General features: G+C 38.2%; 3 protein-coding genes and 1 non-coding gene across 4 annotated transcripts; 2 read left to right on the forward strand and 2 right to left on the reverse strand.

The window, feature by feature from the left end:
- Nucleotides 1-1,330: 1,330 nt before the first annotated feature.
- TRNAQ-UUG lies at nucleotides 1,331-1,401 on the reverse strand. Its single transcript has one exon. It is a non-coding gene; the product is annotated as a tRNA-Gln (tRNA).
- Nucleotides 1,402-3,407: 2,006 nt separating this feature from the next.
- LOC101311683 (probable WRKY transcription factor 33-like) lies at nucleotides 3,408-5,850 on the forward strand. Its single transcript, XM_004302509.1, has 5 exons — nucleotides 3,408-3,685; nucleotides 3,980-4,174; nucleotides 4,324-4,919; nucleotides 5,011-5,172; nucleotides 5,266-5,850. The coding sequence occupies exons 1-5, from the start codon at nucleotides 3,428-3,430 to the stop codon at nucleotides 5,606-5,608; spliced, it is 1,554 nt and encodes a 517-aa protein (XP_004302557.1). The 5' UTR covers nucleotides 3,408-3,427; the 3' UTR covers nucleotides 5,609-5,850.
- A 285-nt stretch (nucleotides 5,851-6,135) lies between these two features.
- On the reverse strand, nucleotides 6,136-7,750 carry LOC101301308 (CASP-like protein ARALYDRAFT_321547-like). The gene is made up of 3 exons (XM_004302559.1): nucleotides 7,387-7,750; nucleotides 7,179-7,302; nucleotides 6,136-6,566 (listed from the first exon to the last, which is right to left on the reverse strand). Exons 1-3 carry the CDS (start codon nucleotides 7,707-7,709, stop codon nucleotides 6,375-6,377), a joined length of 639 nt encoding a protein of 212 aa, XP_004302607.1. The 5' UTR covers nucleotides 7,710-7,750; the 3' UTR covers nucleotides 6,136-6,374.
- A 4,902-nt stretch (nucleotides 7,751-12,652) lies between these two features.
- Nucleotides 12,653-14,718, forward strand: LOC101290967. The gene has a single exon (XM_004302523.1). It carries the CDS (start codon nucleotides 12,972-12,974, stop codon nucleotides 14,505-14,507), a length of 1,536 nt encoding a protein of 511 aa, XP_004302571.1. The 5' UTR covers nucleotides 12,653-12,971; the 3' UTR covers nucleotides 14,508-14,718.
- Nucleotides 14,719-20,241: the final 5,523 nt, after the last annotated feature.

Genomic DNA, 20,241 nt, shown 5'->3' on the forward strand with positions numbered 1-20,241 from the left:
GTACCAGCCCAAACTAGGGTCTGATCCGATTACAAGAAACTAAATGGATTAATTTGCAACTACTTCTACATAGAAATAACAAGAGCAAATATTACCATGACTAAATTACAACTGAAAACTAAGGGTCAAAGAAACAAGCCCAAACCAACATAGAAAACCTAGCTACTGCAAAGCCATCACCTGTTGTCGACCACATAGAGCCGTAGCCGCCGATGAGTTGCCGGAAGCAAATAACCAACAAATTTCATGTCGTATAGCCGATGACAAACAAATCTCAAAACACAAATCATAAGTAACCCAACAATCCAAGCATCATCTTCTTCATCCAAAAGACCCCAAGAGAGTGGCATGACTATGGAAGGAGGACCAAGAACATGAACAAGAGCCGAGAATAGGGGGCGTTTACTAAACTTGAATGGGATTGAGGGAGAATGGGAAAGAGAAAGAATGGGAAAGACAAGGAATGGGAGAGAGGAGGAGTGATTCTCATTCATTTGTTTACTTGTATCTGGAATGAGAAATGGAAGTAGGATGGAATGGGAAACATAACCAAGTTAAGTACAAAAATATCCTCTACAACAGATGAGGTAAAGGTTGGTTTATAAGTTGTAGGGTTTTGTTATGGGTAATTTTGGATTTTCATAAAGTTATAAGGTTAATTTTGGAAGAAAAAAAATTCATAGGTGAATCAAAATGAATACCAACCTCTACCTCCAGAATGGAAGAGGAGGAATAACTCCTGGTTCAGCTATGAGACCCACGCATGTTTGATTCTCCTCTTAGGTTAGTAAACATCATTTCAACCCGGAATAGGAATGACTCTCAATCGGATGATTCTCGTTCACTGAAAGTAAACGCGCCCTAAAACCATAGAGAATAGGGGGTGGTGAATCCATGCGTGAGCACCCATACATGTAGTGTATTCATGTGTACCAGTCTTGTTGTACTTTATGGGTTTTTTCGGCGAAAACCCATAAAGTAGCAGTCGATCACTACCGATGACTACCGAATGATTGCATTATAGTGATTATACTGAGATCTTCACTGAGGCAGTAGCAGCCCAACACTGCTTTAAACAACTTTGACAACCAACAAGACTGACTCTTGAGATTAGCCATAAGCCTGTAAAACACCCGCAGTTGATCCTTACCTCTACACAACTCCCATTGATCATATGCTTGATGAGACTCAAATACCTAGACATTTGCATGAGCTACACTAGACTTGTTGTACATGGTTGATTGATTCTATAAATAGATTTTAAAAATAAATGGAACCAAGGAGGTCTAACTAAATAAAATAAAATAAAATAAAAAAGTTCGGTTTACAGAGGTCCTACCGGGAGTCGAACCAGGTCGCTGGATTCAAAGTCCAGAGTGCTAACCACTACACCATAGAACCATTTGCGTCTAAGCTAGCACATGTAATTCTTTCTCAATGTGATTCTTGTTCCGAATATATTTAGACACAATCCTCCTGCAAATTGCAACACGAAGTCAAAGACTTCATCAGTAACTATCGTCTAGAGATTTTGTCATTCTGAAGTGGTGGTTTCGAACACCTTTGTTCTAATCAAACTTCCTCCTACATTATTGGAGGTCTCACGAGCTTCGGTTCTTCTTCTTGGTTTTGTCTTCAACATTTGGGTTTTATTCAACAACCTTACAGTAATGTTTTAAAACTAGCATGCCTAAAACTTGTTAGTCGTTACTAATGACATCAAATATACATCATAACCCAATAGTCAATAACTAGATACTCTGTTTTGTTTTGAGTTTACCATCCCGAAAATGGAAAAATCATTGTCATGAGGAGCACAACTATCATGAAATGATTGAAATCAAACCCACCCGATCGATATCACATTGATAGCATGTGAAACAACGATCCTTGATGTGTTTGAAAGGCCAACAAAAAATATAAGAAGAATATTAGTAACTGGAAACAAGAACCGGAGCAGTGATCTGTATCACCATGAATATGCAAACTATCTTAATCATCAAGATGTGATCTTAATTTAGGGCCTCGTCTTCCGCTTCAATAATGTCAACATCAATGGCAAATTTGTATGCAGTTTCCTGTCCCGGGCTACATTTTTCAATAATTTTATGTTAACTTGGTGTTTACATTACATTTCTCTATAACATTGTTGGTTTTCTTCCTCCTTAAAGTGCAACCTTTAAAACTTATGATACTCTGTCAACATATAAGGACTTAGAGCAACTTTAGCAGATTATCTATTTTAGTTTTTTCTATTTTATAGAACATGTTTAGTTTTTTGTTTTTTTTGAAGCTCCAGCAGACTAATCAAAATTTAGCTATTATGATTTTTAGTTATCATGCTAGCTAAATATAAAGAGCGAGATAACTCAGATGAGGCTAGCTATAATTTAATACATTCATTGTAAAATATTTTACGTGATATATAAATATATTTAAACTATTTAATCTTTATTTGAAGAATAATGTTGATGTAATGCTAGCTAAAATAGACAGCATTGATGCAGTCACATTTCTAAAGTGGCTAGCCAAAATGACATTTTAGCTAATTTGACTAAAATTTAACTAAAAAATGACTAACACTGCTAAAAATGCTCTCATGTGCTACTCAATTCTAATGATGTTTTTGAAAAGTTGTGCTAATTATGTGTAAAATCGTTTTGTTTTTTGTGGTGACATCTTTTCTCTTAGCTCGGTTATGGCTTGCGAGACATAGACTGTCCTAGTTTGAGCAAATGAGCCTTAATTTTTGTTTTTTGTCGTTTGTGTTGCTTCATTGTTGTATAAATTTAGCTCTTTACCAATTTTGTGTGTGATTAGACTGAGGAATGTGCGCGTATCTTGAGCATATTTGCACTCTCTCTTCCAAAAACAAGAGACAAGGAATTCTATACATCCATCAAACTCACCAGTCATCCAACCAAAGTGCAAACAAGTTAAATTTTAGTATAATGTTCTCTAAGATTGTACTCCATGTTAAGTCTACCACAAGACTTTATACATGTATACTCATATAAAATCTAGTATATCAAACGTGTGTCTAGAATCTCACATACAACCATCCAAACTAACCCAACCCAACAAAAGAAAGAAAGAAAAAAACCCTCAAAAACTTTGTAAAAGATTCTCAAAAAAAAAAGGAAAAAAAAAGAAAAAAAAAATGAAAAACAGAGCCAAAATGCCCCGCTGCCACTTCTCAGCCGCACAGATCTTCTTCTTCTTCTTCCCCAAGCCGCCAGTCCAAGCCTACGTGTCCAGTCCAGTCAAACCCACAAGCTTTGACCGAGGACATTTTTCCACGGTCAAACTTCCCTCCTCCTTCTTCGAAACAGCGTGAGGGTCTTGTTCGTCACTTTCGTTCAACACCTTTAAATACTACTTCTTACTTGTTCGTAATCTCCATAACCAAAAACCAGAGCACACAACCATGACTTCTTCCTTCACTCACCTCCTCACAAGCAACATGAACATGAACACCAACAACTTTGACCAGGACCGAACCGGCAGCTGGAACTGGGGTCTCTCCGACCGTTCAACTGAGCAACAAGAACACCCCAAGTTCAAGTCACACCAGCCGCCTTCTCTCCCGCTCTCTCCTCCTCCTCCTTCCCCTTCTTCTTACTTGGTTAACGCTTTCAGCCCTACTGATTTTCTCAGCTCCCCCATGTTCCTAGCTAACTCTAATGTAAGTTTCTATTATACAACTCTCTCTTGGTTTATGAATATGAACATGAATCTTGGTTTATGAATACAACTCTAATGTTGTTTGTAATAATGCACCGGATTTCATCATAATTCTGAAGTTAAGCTAATTTAAATGAGAGTAGTACTAAGATATGTGACCTCCTAGGAATGACTCGTATTGCATCCCTACCTTTTAACTAAAAAATAAAAAAAAAAAAAAATAACTTGTTTAACTCTATTAGGGTTGTTATGTTGGTTTTGGTTGTTGATTTTGTTAATTGTTTTTGTTTTACAGACGCTTCCGTCTCCGACGACCGGAGCCTTTTCGAGTCAGATCTTCGACTGGATGAGCAGCTCGAAAGAGAATAATAGCCAACAAGGAGCGGAGAAGGAGCAGAAAATGTTCACTGATTTCTCATTCCAACCGGCGACATCATCTTCATCGTTCAGCCATCAACAACAATCTTCATCAAGCATGGTTTCATCAGTGGTGAGACTATTCACTATGTTATCTTTGTGCCTCTTTTTTTTCTTCTTATGATCTTATCTTCAAGTAGTCTAGTTGATGTGGTCCTGCACTCCTATCTATTATGGAAGATTGTTAATTCTGATAAGAGTTCATTATCGTTTTGCTTACAGGAGGAATCATTGAAAAGTCAACAGCAGCAAACGTGGGGTTTCAACAAAACCTCAAGGCAAGAAGAAACTGTAGCAGAGAAAACAGAAGTAAAATCCGAAGTTGCCCCGGTTCAGAGCTTCAATGCTGCTCCAAAGTCTGAATACACAAATTGCAGCACTCATTCGACTCAATATGTGAGGGAACAGAAATCAGATGATGGATACAATTGGAGAAAATATGGACAGAAGCAAGTGAAAGGTAGCGAAAATCCACGTAGTTATTACAAGTGTACATTTCCCAATTGTCCAACAAAGAAGAAGGTTGAGAGATCATTGGATGGACAGATTACTCAAATTGTGTACAAGGGTAGTCACAACCATGCTAAGCCTCAGTCGACAAGACGATCATCCTCTCAACAACAATCACTTCAAACAAGTTCGTATGCGATTTCTGATCAGTCTGCCTCGACAATATACAATCCAAAAATTGAAGCCGTCACGCTGCAGGAGGACTCTAACTCTGCCTCAATGGGAGGAGAGGATGAGTTTGAGCAAAATTCGCCAATAAGTAACTCAAATGGAGCTGATGATGACAATGAGCCTGAGGCCAAAAGATGGTAAGCTAAAAAAAAAATTGATGGTATTTGTATCTATATGTGTAGCTAAAACTACATGAGTTATGGTACTAATTTTTTGTTCAATTTTCAGGAAAGGAGAAAATACAAACGAGTCATATGCAGCTCCTGGAAGTAGAATTGTGAAAGAACCTAGAATTGTGGTGCAGACCACAAGTGAGATTGATATTCTGGATGACGGATATAGGTGGAGAAAATATGGACAGAAAGTAGTGAAGGGAAATCCAAACCCAAGGTACATACATATTTTAAAACCATGTCACTTTGTTCATACACTTCATGAATTTGGCGGCTTAACTAATCAATTAAACTACATTTTGACTTACAGGAGCTACTACAAATGTACTTCTACTGGCTGTCCAGTGAGGAAACATGTGGAACGAGCATCTCACGATATGAGGGCTGTGATCACAACTTACGAAGGGAAGCACAACCATGATGTTCCTGCAGCGCGCGGCAGTTGTGGTTACGGTGCCTCTAGACCTGCTTCTGATACTAACGGCAACAGCAATGTATCAGTGGCAGCTGTGAGGCCCTTGGCCTTGCCTAATCATTCTAACAATTTGAGCTACCTAAGCTCCCTTCAGAAGCAGCCAACATCAGAGAGCCAATCACCTTATACTCTCAAAATGTTGCAGAACACAGGAAGTTATGGATACTCTGACTTCTGAAGCTGAAAAAGAGGAGGATGACATATTCTTTTGGGATCGAAAGTCCGAAACTGAACTTACAGATGAATTAGGCTTAGATTTATTGTATAGTTCCACGGATCTATAAATGTTAATTATATACAGGATCAATTGCATTTGTTTATTTGTTTTGAGGCCAATATAAACCTGCAAGATTTGGCCTCATTTTTTTAGCATGTAAAATTTGTTTAAGTAGACTCCAAAATAACATGTTGAATTATACATTTGCCTTTGTTACTTTGATTGAATTCCAACAAGTGACATAAGATTTCCAAGTGACATATGTAGGTTTGTGAGTTATTAATAAAAAGTTGAAAAAAAAAAACAACATAAGATTTCCATGTATTTCCAACCCTTTTTTCTTTTATAAGAAGGCACACTGTTCTATTTCTTATGGTAGAAGCAAATGGTCTTACTCTTCCTGGAAAAATCGTCTTGTTCACAACTAGAATTTTTGGCAATATTTGAACAGAAAAAATTTAAGATAATGAAAAGAAAGGCAAGACTTTGTTATTGAACAGAAGAAAAGTATGTATTCATGTGTAAAATAAGATGTACATCATATCTCATCAGATTATGCACAATGGCCTAATGCCTGAGATCACCTCAAACCAATTCAAGAATTACATGAACGAATGTGAACACTAAAGTACTCCCTTTACCAAGTAAATTTACACGCATAAATACACAAGAAGAAAGAAGAAAGAAAATTTTGGAATGGAAGAAGTGAAGTCTGTATAATATTCTATCAGATGTAAGACTGAGAAGATAACTTGTGTCCGGAAATGAGGGCCAAGAGAGCATGGGTAACGAAAGCGAGAAAAGCCATGCTAATGGCAGATGCCGAGGCGTCTGTAAAGATGTTGTCTTGTGATTCCCTCATTCTGTTTGTTAACGGAATCGCTGAAGATGCTGATGATATCAGAAGGTATGCCATAATCTGCAGCAAGCCACCCACAAGTTTTTGTCAACTCCAGTCTCAAAGGAACAATTTAGGCTCCTCGATTAGTTGGCACTGATGTAAAATCATGCTCCTTTTACAAGTTTCAGATGATAAAACTTCTAAAACAACTTTCTTCTAACTTTACTGTTGTAATTGGAACTTTACACAGATTCATCATCATATGCTTAGCATGACAGTTCAGTTTTCCTGGATAAAGTTCATTTTCATTCTGAACCTCCGTAGGCTTACCCTTGATTGATTACTTAAACTAATTAACATGTTCATTACATTCCCTAATTAGCTAAATTAAGTAGGTTACGATCAGCTGAATGCATGATACCAATCCAGGCAAAACTAAGTTTAACACAGACGACTACTAACTCAAGTATATAGGGACGTGCTTAGCATATACAACCAATAAACTTTTCCAAGTTGAAGACCACACACACCATTTACGCTTCAATCATGCCATCAATCACTATAAAATTCTTGAATTTAAACAGAGAATTTTAGGAAACGTTATTCTTAGCAACATTATTACGAAATACATTTTCTTGTTTTTTGGTAACATGTTAACAACAATCAAAAGATCAACATTGAGGAGCAAACCTGATCTCCGATGAAGTCGGCCAAGGCGGACGTCCGGCGCTGAAACATCTCTTTCCCGGTGGCAACCTTAAAAGCTTGTGCACCGGAGTACAACGTCGCCAATATCGCTATTGCCAACAAATATCTATACCACACAACTTTTCCGATCAAATCATAATTCATAAACCAAACTTCCATATTTGAAACCAATCAAAACCAAAATCAATACCTGTATTCTTCATATTTATCGAAGTCTTTCCAATCCCCGTGCTTGTTACTCGCCATGATGATGGCAGCCAGCAGGGACAACACCAACGAAAGTCCTCTCAAAGCCACACCGCCTTTCTTCACCAAGTCGTTCCTCTTCCACCGCCGTATGATCCCTGCCACCCCGAACCCGCTCCCAGCCGCCCGGGCGTGTCCTGTTGCCGCCTCCGACTGGCTCTCCACGTCAGCTGCAGCAGCCGGTGGAGCCGTGGGAACAACCGGCGGGGATTGTTGTTGCTTTTGTTGTTGGGCATACTTGGGAGACGCGTCGTCTTGATTCGTCATCAGAGAAAAGGGATCCGAAAACGAGTGCGGAGCAGAATATGAGGATTGAGAATTGAGGATTGGGGAATTGACTGGTTTCTTATGAGTGCGCGAAACCGAAGAGATGACAAGTCAGCGTGTTCTGTCGGTTTGGCTTAGTTGGCAGTTTGGCGTGTCTTGGGGTATACAATTGTAACTGTTCTATGTGGATTTGACACGTGGCGAGAAATGATGGTATTATGGGCGGACGATTGCAACTAGGGTGAACTGGCTGGCAATTGGGTATGGGGGACCTTTGTTCTGGATGATTCTCCAAGGTCACATGAGTTGGGTATGATCATGTGCATGGATTCCATTTAGGTATCCGATGACCGGTGAGATTCTTAATCCGACCAATTCTTTGCTTAACGCATCCGGCAAGTCAACTGGTTTCGATCGAAATTTCGATTAAAATTAGTTTGATAGAGGAGACTCGGGTAATCAGTTGATTCTGCGATCAATTTGGCAAAATTATGAGACAACATGAGCTAGGTTGGTATATTAATTGTCATAAGTATCGTAAAATTTGTAAGCAAAAAAAAAGTTGGCGGGGTCATGTTTTTAAGGCGTTGAGCAAGTCTAATGATTTTGTATTAGTGGAAGTGTGTGGGACGATTACTCTAAGTTTCTAACTAGAACGATCACTCTTAATGCTTCTGAACATTAGTTTACTTCAATTGGGCCATTGGGGTACAGCTCAAAGTCTCAAACTAAAGTGTAGGTCTCGCCAGCACGTTAGGGTTGAAAACTTCTAGCTTCCAACATATCCACTTAATTAGTCTCCAAGTACTCAAACTAGGTATCAAGTTTTTCCAATCAGGATTTTCTCGTCTAAGCTTCCAACTCCACATTACTGGAAATTTCCTTATCAGCTGGCTTCACTTGTACCATTTCTGCTTCACATTTTTCTTAAACTAGTGATTCCAGACACATAATAAGTTGAGGACTTGAGGAAGTGTAGTGCACTTAAGCTTTGCCATTGAGGTTTTGTTAAAGCCCATCCTAATTCAAATTCTTATTGGGCCAACCTCTTGAGCATACAATACAGAATAAGACCCAAACGGGTCATCAAGCTAGCATTTAATCCCCATAGTAACCAAGATTTGTTTGCAATAGCATTGTTTCGAAGTTTCCCAACCTTTCTTCTCTTCTGTTGATTTGTATCGAATAGGACACTATATGTGATTTTGACGATTGTACTTGCTCATATTCCACTTCAAGCAAAACTTCGTTTTCATATCAAGTGCCATGCACTATAGGGTAACACCGTAACAGGGATATTAAGAGGGTCCTTATTCCTTAACCAATAAGATTGGGAACGAACACCAAATTATTATTGGCGTGCTATGGAATTAGAGGATCTTGGGTCCCTTTGTTGTGGAGCTACTCTAAATTTCTAAGATGCATTTTATCCATAATGCGACGTGTCATTTAGGGTTGAAATAGAAAGGTTTAGACCACCTCCCACCATGAAGAAAACCAACTCATTTGCGTTCATAAAGATCTCATCCACACCTATAATGGAAATCAATTCATTTCAATTTCATAGCTGTACTTTATTTCTTTTCTTTGTTTTGAGCTATTCTGTATAACAATGACATATTGACATCAACCACTCCGTTCATGTGACTCCATTTGATCAAACACCTCCAAATTGCTTGAAGGATGTGACTCATGCACCCAGAGGTTAAAACGTGGACAAGCAATGTGCTTAGTCTCCTCTTCTATTTCGGTTTGTCTGCAAGTCGACTTAAGTTATCTCTGAGTAAAATGACCCCCGACAAGCTTGTTCCTTTCGTTTTCTTCATGTTATCTATTGCGTTCATTTTTTAACTATCTTGAAAATTGTTGGAAAATTTTAATTTTTTATGACCGAAAGAAATTAAGAAAACAAAACCGCGCCAATCAATTCCTCCCGATTAATCCAGATAAAATGCTAGGAACACAACAAGGGGTAAAACAAGAAAACCAAACACTAGGAAACTGATGCTCATGAGCCATATCAAACTAGTTGATCCGTAACATAATTCGCTTCTCTGAAAACATGTCTAAATATAATCGGTTGAAATGTAGCAACAAGCTCTAGGCCACGACGAGTTAGGTTTCAACCATCGTGTTCACTATGTGGAAGAACAATTTTAGTCCATAAAATGGCCGTTGTGTATGGTTATATTTAGGACCATTTGGTCACTTAGGTCATTAGTGTACCTTCTTTTGCTAAGAGAGAATCATAAAATTCTATATGCATTTGAAAAAGGGAAAGAGAAATAAATGGAGAAAAAGACACCCAACAACATAACCTATTCTCTAAACCACATAAAGAAAAGGGTGTGATAAACGCCATCATTGAACTTCCTCCTCTCGGCAAAATTAAGTACCAAACTTTATATAGCTGAAGAAGCTCCTAGCTCCCTCACCTAACATATTATAAAGAATAAGAGAAAAAAGGTGACATATATTAGATAACGATACCTTTGGATTTATACCCAAAATGGGGTCCTTTTCTTTACAAAGTTTAGATGCTTATCTCTTTGTTGATTGCTTTTAAATCTCTTTAAACATTGTAAACCAGACTCCTTCAACCTCATCAGTCATTGCTATAGCTACCAAGCATCAGACTGGACCTTTCTTAAGCGTTGAATATGAGTATAATGACATCAATGCAAAGAAAAGAAGGGAATGATTGATGCTAAGGTCTAATATGAGAACTTATACTTGTTTTCAAACTAACTTTACGTCTCTATTTTGATGATGATTTTATAGTTTGAGATTTGTATTTGTATATGTATATAAAATTAACTCTCAGGACACATGTAATGAGTTGTAAACAGGAATTTTGTTTTAAAAATAAATTTTACTATTTGATTAACTTACCGTACCATGTGATATATCCGTCCACCAATCACATTCAAAATTAAAAGTATTTTAGGATATTTTAAAGAAAGATTCTTATGTAGGAAATGCGTGCTCAAACTAAAACTCGTAGGGATATGATCAAAGTATCACGATTGAAACATTCACACAAATCTAATAGTCCGACGGTACACCCATCCAATGTGCCACTTATTACCCCAACAGTCAAGGCACATAGATTGGCGGAAATCACTGAATCATCATCACTAGTGAAAAAAGGCAAGGTTGGAAGTTGAATGGGCTCAATCGGGTGATAACGAGGCAGAGTTTTTTGTTTTTTTTTTTTTTTCAATTAGTGAGGCCAAGGAAGTTGTTTTAACTAGGATGAGCAAATCAAACGACAACCAACATGACAAGACGTAAAAAGCAACGACACAAAAAAACAGTCAGGGGGTGTGGCGCAAAAGCACACAAAAGATAAAAGCAACGCGCCAAATAAGGCCGTTGAGTCCGGCGTCAGCGGGCACAACAACCAACCACCACCACCACCACCGCCGCAGTAAAATTTTATACAAGTCACGTGTGGACCTCCCTCGCTGTTTGTTCCCTTTCGTCACATTCTCAACTTACGCCACTAAACGCCGTGCCGTGTCAACCATCATCCCCACAGGCCATGCCAGCTCAATCCCATATCAAGCCAATGCTACCGACACACGTGTCTGTTTCACTGAGTGTGGGCCCCAGCAGGCAACCAAAGGCCCCCTGAGGAGGGCTGGTCCAAGTAGCATGGCCGGCATAAAAACAAGGAAAGGCTCGTAACGGCTACTACGGCGGTCGGTGCGCCACCGTTGGGGAGGACGTGGCTGAGCCGTGGGGTAGCGATCCAAGAAGAGCCCGTGACCGACTGACCCGGTGGCATATTACTGCACCATTTTTATTTTCTTTCTCTTTGCTTCATTTATTTTCTAAGATTATAAACTCATATGAACTGACTGACATAAATTGGCCGTCAGTTTATGAGAATTTGACTTGTGTTTGTTTAGTGTAGAAGACTCTGGTATTCCTGGAATCTTTAGGGAAAGAATATATTTCTTAAAGATTTAGCACATTATTGCATTAATCATGGATTATATTATATACTCAGTCATTTATTAAGGATCCGTTTATTGGGATCACATGCTTGTGTGGTAAGCAATCACTCTATATAAAATTATTCCCTGTATAATTATGATTAGCCCTCACATTTTAGTCATTGATTTATTTGATTGAAAATATGATCCTTTTTTCATTAAAAAAAATTACCAAAAAATTGAAATAAATAAATAAATAGTAAAATGGCAAGGTTATGGCAAATTCTATGAAGAACCTTTACAACTTTTCATTAATAATAGAAAATAAAAGATAAATTTTATTTGAACTCGATGTAAGCGTAATGAGACGTCTCATTAGCTATATTTTAGGCCAAAACTGTAAAGGAGTTCATAAATTACAAGCTAGTTGAGTAATTCAACAAATTTAAGCAACGTGGCAAAAATTTTACGTACTACATTCATTTTTTTATATTTCAGTGTACAATCACACACTAATAATCTTTTTTAACTTCTGCGTCACTATAAATCTAATTTTCAGCCTTCCTCCTTTGACTTATCAACTTCTTTACTCATTTTCCAACTTCCTAATCTCGATCTCTACTAAACACTCTGAGACAATTACATTAATAGAGTAGTTATAACTTTCCTCAAAAACAAATATAAAGTAGTTATAACTGATAACTACACATTATTTTTCTGTTTCCATATTACCAAAAAAAAAACTTAGAGTCAACGTGCTTCCGTTATCCCAATCAGGACACTCAGCCCCAAAAAACGTCACCGTCACACACAACTTGCAAATTTGCAATACCAATCTGCCAATCTCGACATATTCGCATCATTATCTTCCAGATTATGCTCACCTTTTTTGTACGAGTGTGACCGCCTATCCCGGTCACCCCAAACGACGCGGTCACGCCGTCATCCCCCCTCTCGCTCTTTTATCTGACTACTCCTCCTCCTCCGTTATCACCAAACCACCTCCTTCTTCCCCAACTGTCCAAAACCAGAGAGGAAAAGAAAGAGAGCCCTTTCAGTTTCACCGGAATATGTAACTCCACACCAGCTATGTCTTCTCGTTACAACCATCCTCCTCCTTTTCTCTTCATATTTAAAATCTCCAACTCTCTTCTCTCCGGCCAAGCCTTGATCGGCGCCAACCACACCTCCGCCCGCTTCTGCTCCCGCTAAACCTCCTCCGCCGCAACCCGATTCTTCCTCAAAAATTTTATTCATTAATTCTTTTTCCGACTGAAATTTTGGATACAAAAAAGCTGTGAATTTATAGAGGTTTACATAGATGGAGCCTATTACTGCGAAGCCGGGGTTCCTCAAGAACACTCTGGTGCGGTGTTTCTTGTTCGGCGTTGTGCTGGTGCTGTTCCGGTTCGCTTACGTCATCACCGTGACCGGAGAGTCGTGTAGAGTTGGAAATTTCTGCTTCCTGAAAGAGAATCTCAACTTCGTCATCCCCGGCAGCGGCGCGTCGGCGGCGGTGGCGGCGAACGGCGCGGTTTCGACCGGTGCGGTGGGGCCGGAGAGGAAGGACGTGTACACCAGCAAGGACTGGATCAAGGCCGTCCATTTTTACTCCGCCGTTTTCCAAGATCTGATCTCGCAAGGGTTTCTCTCGCCGGAATCGAAGTCCTTGTGCGTGGAGACTCCGACGGGGCAGGAAGTTTACGCCTTGAAGGAGACCGGCGTGAAGAACGCCGTCGGGATTTTCAAGAAGGCGTCGAGGCCGTTGGTGGTTCGCGGCGAGGCGCACCGGATGCCGTTCGCCGATAACTCGTTCGACTTCGTTTTCTCCGGCAACGGGAGGCTGGACAAGTCGCCGAAGGCGGCGGAGTTCGCGGCGGAGATTGTTAGGACGCTCAGGCCCGAAGGGTTTGCGGTGGTCCATATCGGAGCCAAAGATACGTATAGCTTCCATTCTTTTATTGATTTGTTCAGTTGCTGTAAGTTAGTTACTTCACGCGACATCGACGGCTTTAATTCGTCGATGCCGCATATACGTGAGATGGTGTTGAAAAAGGAGTGTGATGCTTCTACTGAAGTGTCAAATTCCGGCGGAAGTTCCGGTAATGAGTGCTCGGTGCCGGGGCATAAGCTTGAGTTGGTGAGGAAGGCCGAGCCGATTATTCAAATCGAGCCGTTGAAGCCGTGGATTACATTGAAGAAGAATATACAGAATGTGAAGTATCTCCCTTCGATTGTGGATATTAGCTTTAAGAGGAGGTATGTTTATGTTGATGTTGGAGCTAGGAGCTATGGTTCGAGTATTGGGAGCTGGTTCAAGAAGCAGTACCCGAAGCAGAACAAGACTTTTGAAGTTTTCGCCATTGAGGCTGATAAGACTTTTCATGAGCAGTATAAGATGAAGAAGAGGATTACTTTGCTGCCGTATGCGGCGTGGGTGAGGAATGAGACATTGTCGTTTGAGATTAATGGAGACCCCGGGGAGAAGGTGAAGGAGAAGGGTAGGGGAATGGGGAGGATTCAGCCGGGGAAGTCGGCCAATGGAGGGTTTGATGGTCAGGTGGATAGGATTCAAGGGTTTGATTTTGCGGAGTGGGTGAAGAATACTTTCACAGAGAAGGATTTCGTGGTGATGAAGATGGATGTGGAAGGGACGGAATTTGATTTGATTCCGAGGCTGTTTGAGACCGGGGCAATTTGTTTGATCGATGAGGTGTTTCTTGAATGCCATTACAATAGGTGGCAGAGGACGCTCCCTGGTGAGAGGAGTGCAAAGTATGAGAAAACTTATGGCCAGTGCTTGGACTTGTTCACTTCTCTAAGGCAAAGTGGGGTTCTTGTTCATCAGTGGTGGTGAGTGGTGACATTACAGGTTTCTTTGATATTAGTCATACTCCAGTTTCTTTTGTAATTTTGTTTTACAGAAAGACTCAAACGTAGTTTTATGGTTGTAAGAATTGCAGCTGAAAAATGAAAATTTCGTTACTTGTTTTTAGTCCAGAAGAATACATCTTTAGTTCTGTACTCTCTTATACAGTCTATTGATTACAGTTGATTTGATTTGTGCTTATCATGTTCACTTAGGCAGTAACAATTCGGATTTGTATCGAGTCCATTGACTGTTTAGCTATTGATTGGTTCATATACTTGCACTATATACAGTTTGGCCTTGCTCTACCCTTTCTACATAGATATTGGGAATTGAGTTCAGGGTGAAGATTGAATCTTAAACCTGTAATTCCCGCAACTTTGTGTTTGTTACTCTATCCAACATTCTGCTTTCTTTTGCGGGTGAACTCTTGGTCCATCATCTCACGCTGCAGATTTTAGTTTCCGGTGGTACAGTTTTAGGCCCCTAAATAAGGTAGTGCTGTTGTAAACTTGTTACCACCTCTCCTGGATTCATCAGGTAAATGCAACTATATTTCGAATTCAGTTGGTCTATTTTTAGATGTTGACGAGGTCTTGTCACTGTAGAACTACACTAGTCATGATATGGTCTGGTTAGTTTAGTAGTATTTGTAAACAAAATCATTCCAAATAGGATTCTGAAAGACAACCCAACAAATGTAAAGGGCCATCTAATCCTTTGCAATATTTGTTGCATCTTTGTCTTGGTGAGTTGTAGGTTTTGCTGGAAAGTCCATATTTGTGGCTCATAATAGGACGCTTCTTTAAGCCCCTTTTGACTTATTTGACTCAATCATTAGCTCACCGATTTGAGCTTCATTATTGGTTCTATGCCAGCAGCTTCTTCTTTGAACAGCACTGCAGCATTTGGCAACGGCACATGGCATTAGGAGTTGAGCATATGTTTTGTTTCACTAGAGCTATGTCCCTGCTAATACCCAGCTCATGCTACTGGCTTAGAATTTCGAATCATTGTTACAATGAGGCAATTTATCTAACAGTTAGAGAGCAGTGTATAATTTCGAAGCGAAAGAAACACTAGTATGAGACTGTGGAGTAACTGATGAAAACCATTGTGAGTTGCTACCCTCGGTTCTTTTTGATGGAGTGCATTTGAACTAAGCCTAGCTGCTCATGCCATCTTCATTTCAGAAAAATTCAATCACTAATGTGTTTGGAAAGTTACCGCATATCGGTGCTGATTTGATGTGGACACAAAATTCATTTTCCTCCTGCTATGGGTGAGTATGGCTGTAATCTATAAATCCGTTAGATGAAACATTTATCAATTAGAAATATATTTTTGTAGACATAATCTTTGGGGAATTGAGGAATAATTGTAGACATGCTCATTTTATAATAAGATATTAGAGTAAATTAAAGTGATTGTTATGAGTGTTGGTTTTAATTTAGATCAGATAGTATAAGCATTCACATCTTTGATTACATGATTCTTCAAAGAAAGCCCAAATCATAGTGCAAATTCTTGAGAAATTGGACAGATCTCGCTCATAGCACACACGGTTTTAGACAAGGATTATAGTATTAAGTTTAGGCTATTTGCCACGGTTGAGCATCTTCAGCAGTGGAAGAAAAATTATAGTTAAATTTATCAATAGTTATGAGATTTAACAATTGATATAAAGCACTTAGCTCCAACAGTTATTGCTAAGTGTAAATTAAGTGATATTTTTAACGAACCATAAACATACACGTGGATAAAAAGAGGAGGAAAAACATAAGTTTTTCTTTAGCAATTCTTGACTCGGTTGATAAATTTATCAATTTAGTTTAACAATTTTCTAGACATTCTGCTGGAGCTCCTATTCATCATAAAAGTTGACGAATTTTAGAAATTTTTTGAATGAAGTGTAAATTAAGTGATATTTTTAACGAACCATAAACAAACACGTGGATAAAAAGAGGAGAAATTTTATTCACACACTCCAATTTGTTTAATACACATCCTATATTTTCATAAAATTTTAAATTTCTTTTATACCCTTTCTTCTTCTTCCAAATGAACAATGAAACATAACAAAAAAAGCTTTCTCCTTACTCTTCAGCCACCAACACCAGCAAATTGATTCATCAAAATCTCATTTCATTTGCTCTTATCCATATATATGTATAAATTATAACTCAGCAAAACTCATTTAGCATCTATTGACATTTTAGATTTTGTATATTGATAATTTTCTTCTGAATTAAACCAAAGGAAAATTCTTTAGATCTTCTCCACCACTATTAATTAAAGAGAATACAAACATGTTTTAATAACACTCTCACACAAATCATGCTCATGGTTTCTTCATGAACAATTAGCATGGGATCTCTGATCAATTTATAAGATCATAAACCAAGTCAAGTTATGATGTTTTATTAATAAAATAGGTGAAGGCGATTGAGAGAGAGAGAGAGAGAGAGAGAGAGAGAGAGAGAGAGAGAGAGAGAGAGAACCTGCTACAGAGTTTAGAACTAAAGCTAGAGAAGGGCATAAAAGGAAAAATAGGGGGGAAAATGGCAAAAAAGAAATTAGGGGGTGTATATGTATAAACTAAGGATGTGTGAATAAAATTACTCTAAAAAGAGGAGGGAAAACATAGGTTTTCCTTTAGCAAATATTGACTCGGTTGATAAATTTATCAATTTAGTTTAGCAAATTTAGGATTTAATAATTTTCTAGACATTCTGCTGAAGCTCCTATTCATCCTAAAAGTTGACAAATTTTAGAAAAATTTTGAATTAAGCATTCTCCAGCAGTCAACTTAAAAAATTGTTATATTTAACTATAATTTTGAAATTTAGATATCAATTTAATAATATTGCTCCATCAGTAGTTGCTATTTATTATGTTTTAACTAATGGTAAAGTGACACGTGGGCAAAAAAAGAGAGATAAGATTTAGTTGTTGTTTTAGTTATGCATCAAAAATTAACAAATTTGTTAATTTCATTTAGCAATTATCCAATTTAGCAATGGGTTATGTATTCTGCTGGAGCATCAATTTACCTCAAAAATTGACAAATTTTAATTTTTGCAATACTACTGAAGATGCTCAACTATATTTCTATTTATGGTTTACCATCCCCTGCCATGTTAAGCTATTTCCCTTGTACCAAGATAAATATTTCATCCTGCCTTAGTTTTGTAGGTTGAACTTGAGATGGCCATTGGCCCCCTCCAATTTTCCACATGATTGTATATAATTGGTAAAAGGTTTCCATTTTTTTTCTAAAAAAATTGTCAAAAAAAAAAAATTTTAGATTACCCCTCCAAATCAGCATTGGCCTCCGGATACCCGGTTCTTGCATTCTAGGTCTGACACTGTTGGCACTGCTCCCCTCTTGCGTAGCATCTTCATGAAATGTGAACTCTATAGTTTCGTTGCCATCCAGAAAGGCCTTGCATTGTTTGCCAATGCTCACCTAAGCAGCCCCATTTGCTGCGTTCTTGGTCCAAAGAGCAAAGTTTTCTTGCCCATTTCTAACATTGACAACAGACAACTGCTCTACATATATACTTCATCTCGGAATTTAATTTGATTCTGATGCTGTTTGAGACCGGAGCAATTTGTTTGATCGATGAGGAGGATCGGAAGTTCTTGAATGCCAATACAATAGGTGGCAGAGGACACTTCCTGGTGAGAGAAGTGCAGACTATCAGAAAACTTATGGCCAGTGCTTGGACTTGTTTACTTCACCGAGGCAAAGTGGGGTTCTTGTTCATCAGTGGTGGTGATATACAGGTTTCTTTGGTTTTAATCATACTCCATTTTCTTTTGTAATTTTTCCTTTACCGAGAAAAACTCATACATAGTTCCATGATTGTAAGAATTGCAGCTTAAAATGTATATTTTCACGACTTGTTTGAGTGTTTCTAGTCCAGAAGAGTTCTTCTTTACTTATTATACAGTCTCTAATGGTTACAGTTGCTTTGATTTGTGTTCATCATGTTCACATTGGCAACAACAATTTGGATTCGTGTTGTGACTGTTTACTTGTTTAGGTAATAGGTATTGATTGGTTCATATATTTGTAAGTAACATCAGGAATTGCGCGTTACGTTTTGTTTCACCAGAGTTCTGTCCCCTGCTACATTCAGCTCATGTTACTCGCTTAGAATTTCTAATCATTGTTACAATGAGGCAATTTATCGTATAGTTAGAGTGCGGTACATAATTTCAAATCTGAAGTTCGCTACCAATTTATCTCCAGTTCGCTTTGCTATCTTCATTGGAATCCATCGTTGCAACATACCAATGTGTTTGGAGAACAACTGCATGTCGGCTGAGAGCTTCATGCTGATTTGGTGTGGACACGAAATTCAATTTTCTCGTAGTATTTTAACTGTTAAGTATGGTTCTAATCTATAAATTCATTAGATAAAACTTAGATCAATTAGAAAAAGAACTTTGTAGACTAATATTCGGCAAATTAGGAGTAATTGGTTACGTTGTTTTTTTTTTTTATAATATAAGATATTAGAATAAATTAAAAAGTTAATCAAGAGTAGAGGGACATAGCTTAATCTAGTGCTTTACCACATACCTATATCTACCAAATATAAATACGACATTTTAGAACCGTAATGAGATGGTTTAATAGAAAGATTTAAAAATCGATCTTTATCATTAAATAAAGATTTAATGAATCATAGTGTTAGAGTGATGCATGGGTGTTATAGATGAATGACACCATTTTTTGTGAAGAGTAACGTGTACATGGTTAGTTTTTCATTCTGAACTAACAAAGTTTTATTGCATATGCATGATAATTAGAGGGCATGAAACTCGAGTGCTAAAATTTGTTGTACTTTGATATTCTCATACGAGTTTTTACTATTAAAGCAATAGTTTCTTGTTGATTCGATCACTGGTTTCGCAATTTTGTTCCAAGATAATATGTAGTAATCTAATAGCAATGGCAATTCTAGCTTCTTGAAAATAAAGAACTGGTACTTTATCAAAAACCGCACTTAACAAAAAAGATCCTGAGTACTGAACTACTGATGAAAACCACTGTGGGTTTGCTACCCTTAATTTTCTTTGATAGAGTGTACATTTGAGATTTGAAGGTATAAGGACAGTTGGCAATCCTTTTATCCTGTAAAATATTTTGAGATAATGTTATCTGATCAAGAACAAGTGGCTCTAATATCCCTTATGGTTTCAGGTAAAACATGCATATGCATATCACTGTTTTTCACAGAGGTTAGCAGCTTCGCTTGCTATCTTAGTACTGAGTCTTCTGCTGTCCTGAGTTTCAAAGTCTGTTATATTAGTTTAATAAGTCTTTCAAATTCAAATGGACAATTAAGTTTGTGGGAAGTGCCTTAGCGCTCAAACCAGTCAAAGGGTTGAGATCTTTTGTTATGCCAACCCGTGACCAAATGGTTTGATGCTCAAGGCCCCAGCTGGGATTTCATGATACGTTATCCTATGTATAGCTGGTCCCTGTGTGATTCAAAGACCAGTCGCTATCGGCTATGTCAAGGTCCACTAATGGACTGAGTAAGAGGGTTTGAAACCTCTTTGCTCCCTGTTTTGAATCATTCATGTTTTAGGAAAGGGTTATTTGTCTTATTGAGATTGCTTGTGTCATCTCTCTGTTTAGACACATCACTTTCAGTATGGGAGCCAAACACTTCTGTCCAAACCTTTCTGAAACATGTTGAGGTCA

Source organism: Fragaria vesca, linkage group LG6 (assembly GCF_000184155.1).
Source record: "Fragaria vesca subsp. vesca linkage group LG6, FraVesHawaii_1.0, whole genome shotgun sequence".
NCBI classification, from domain to species: Eukaryota; Viridiplantae; Streptophyta; class Magnoliopsida; order Rosales; family Rosaceae; genus Fragaria; species Fragaria vesca.

Bases quoted from the DNA above. Each gene is read 5' to 3' on its own strand.
- LOC101290967 (XM_004302523.1), top strand. From the start codon at position 12,972: ATGGAGCCTATTACTGCGAAGCCGGGGTTCCTCAAGAACACTCTGGTG.
- LOC101311683 (XM_004302509.1), top strand. From the start codon at position 3,428: ATGACTTCTTCCTTCACTCACCTCCTCACAAGCAACATGAACATGAAC. The intron at 4,175-4,323 runs GTGAGACTATTC...TTTTGCTTACAG, and splicing joins CAAGCATGGTTTCATCAGTG to GAGGAATCATTGAAAAGTCA. The intron at 4,920-5,010 runs GTAAGCTAAAAA...TTCAATTTTCAG, and splicing joins GAGCCTGAGGCCAAAAGATG to GAAAGGAGAAAATACAAACG.
- LOC101301308 (XM_004302559.1), bottom strand. From the start codon at position 7,709: ATGACGAATCAAGACGACGCGTCTCCCAAGTATGCCCAACAACAAAAG. The intron at 7,303-7,386 runs GTATTGATTTTG...TGTGTGGTATAG, and splicing joins GATAAATATGAAGAATACAG to ATATTTGTTGGCAATAGCGA. The intron at 6,567-7,178 runs GTTTGCTCCTCA...GGCTTGCTGCAG, and splicing joins CCGACTTCATCGGAGATCAG to ATTATGGCATACCTTCTGAT.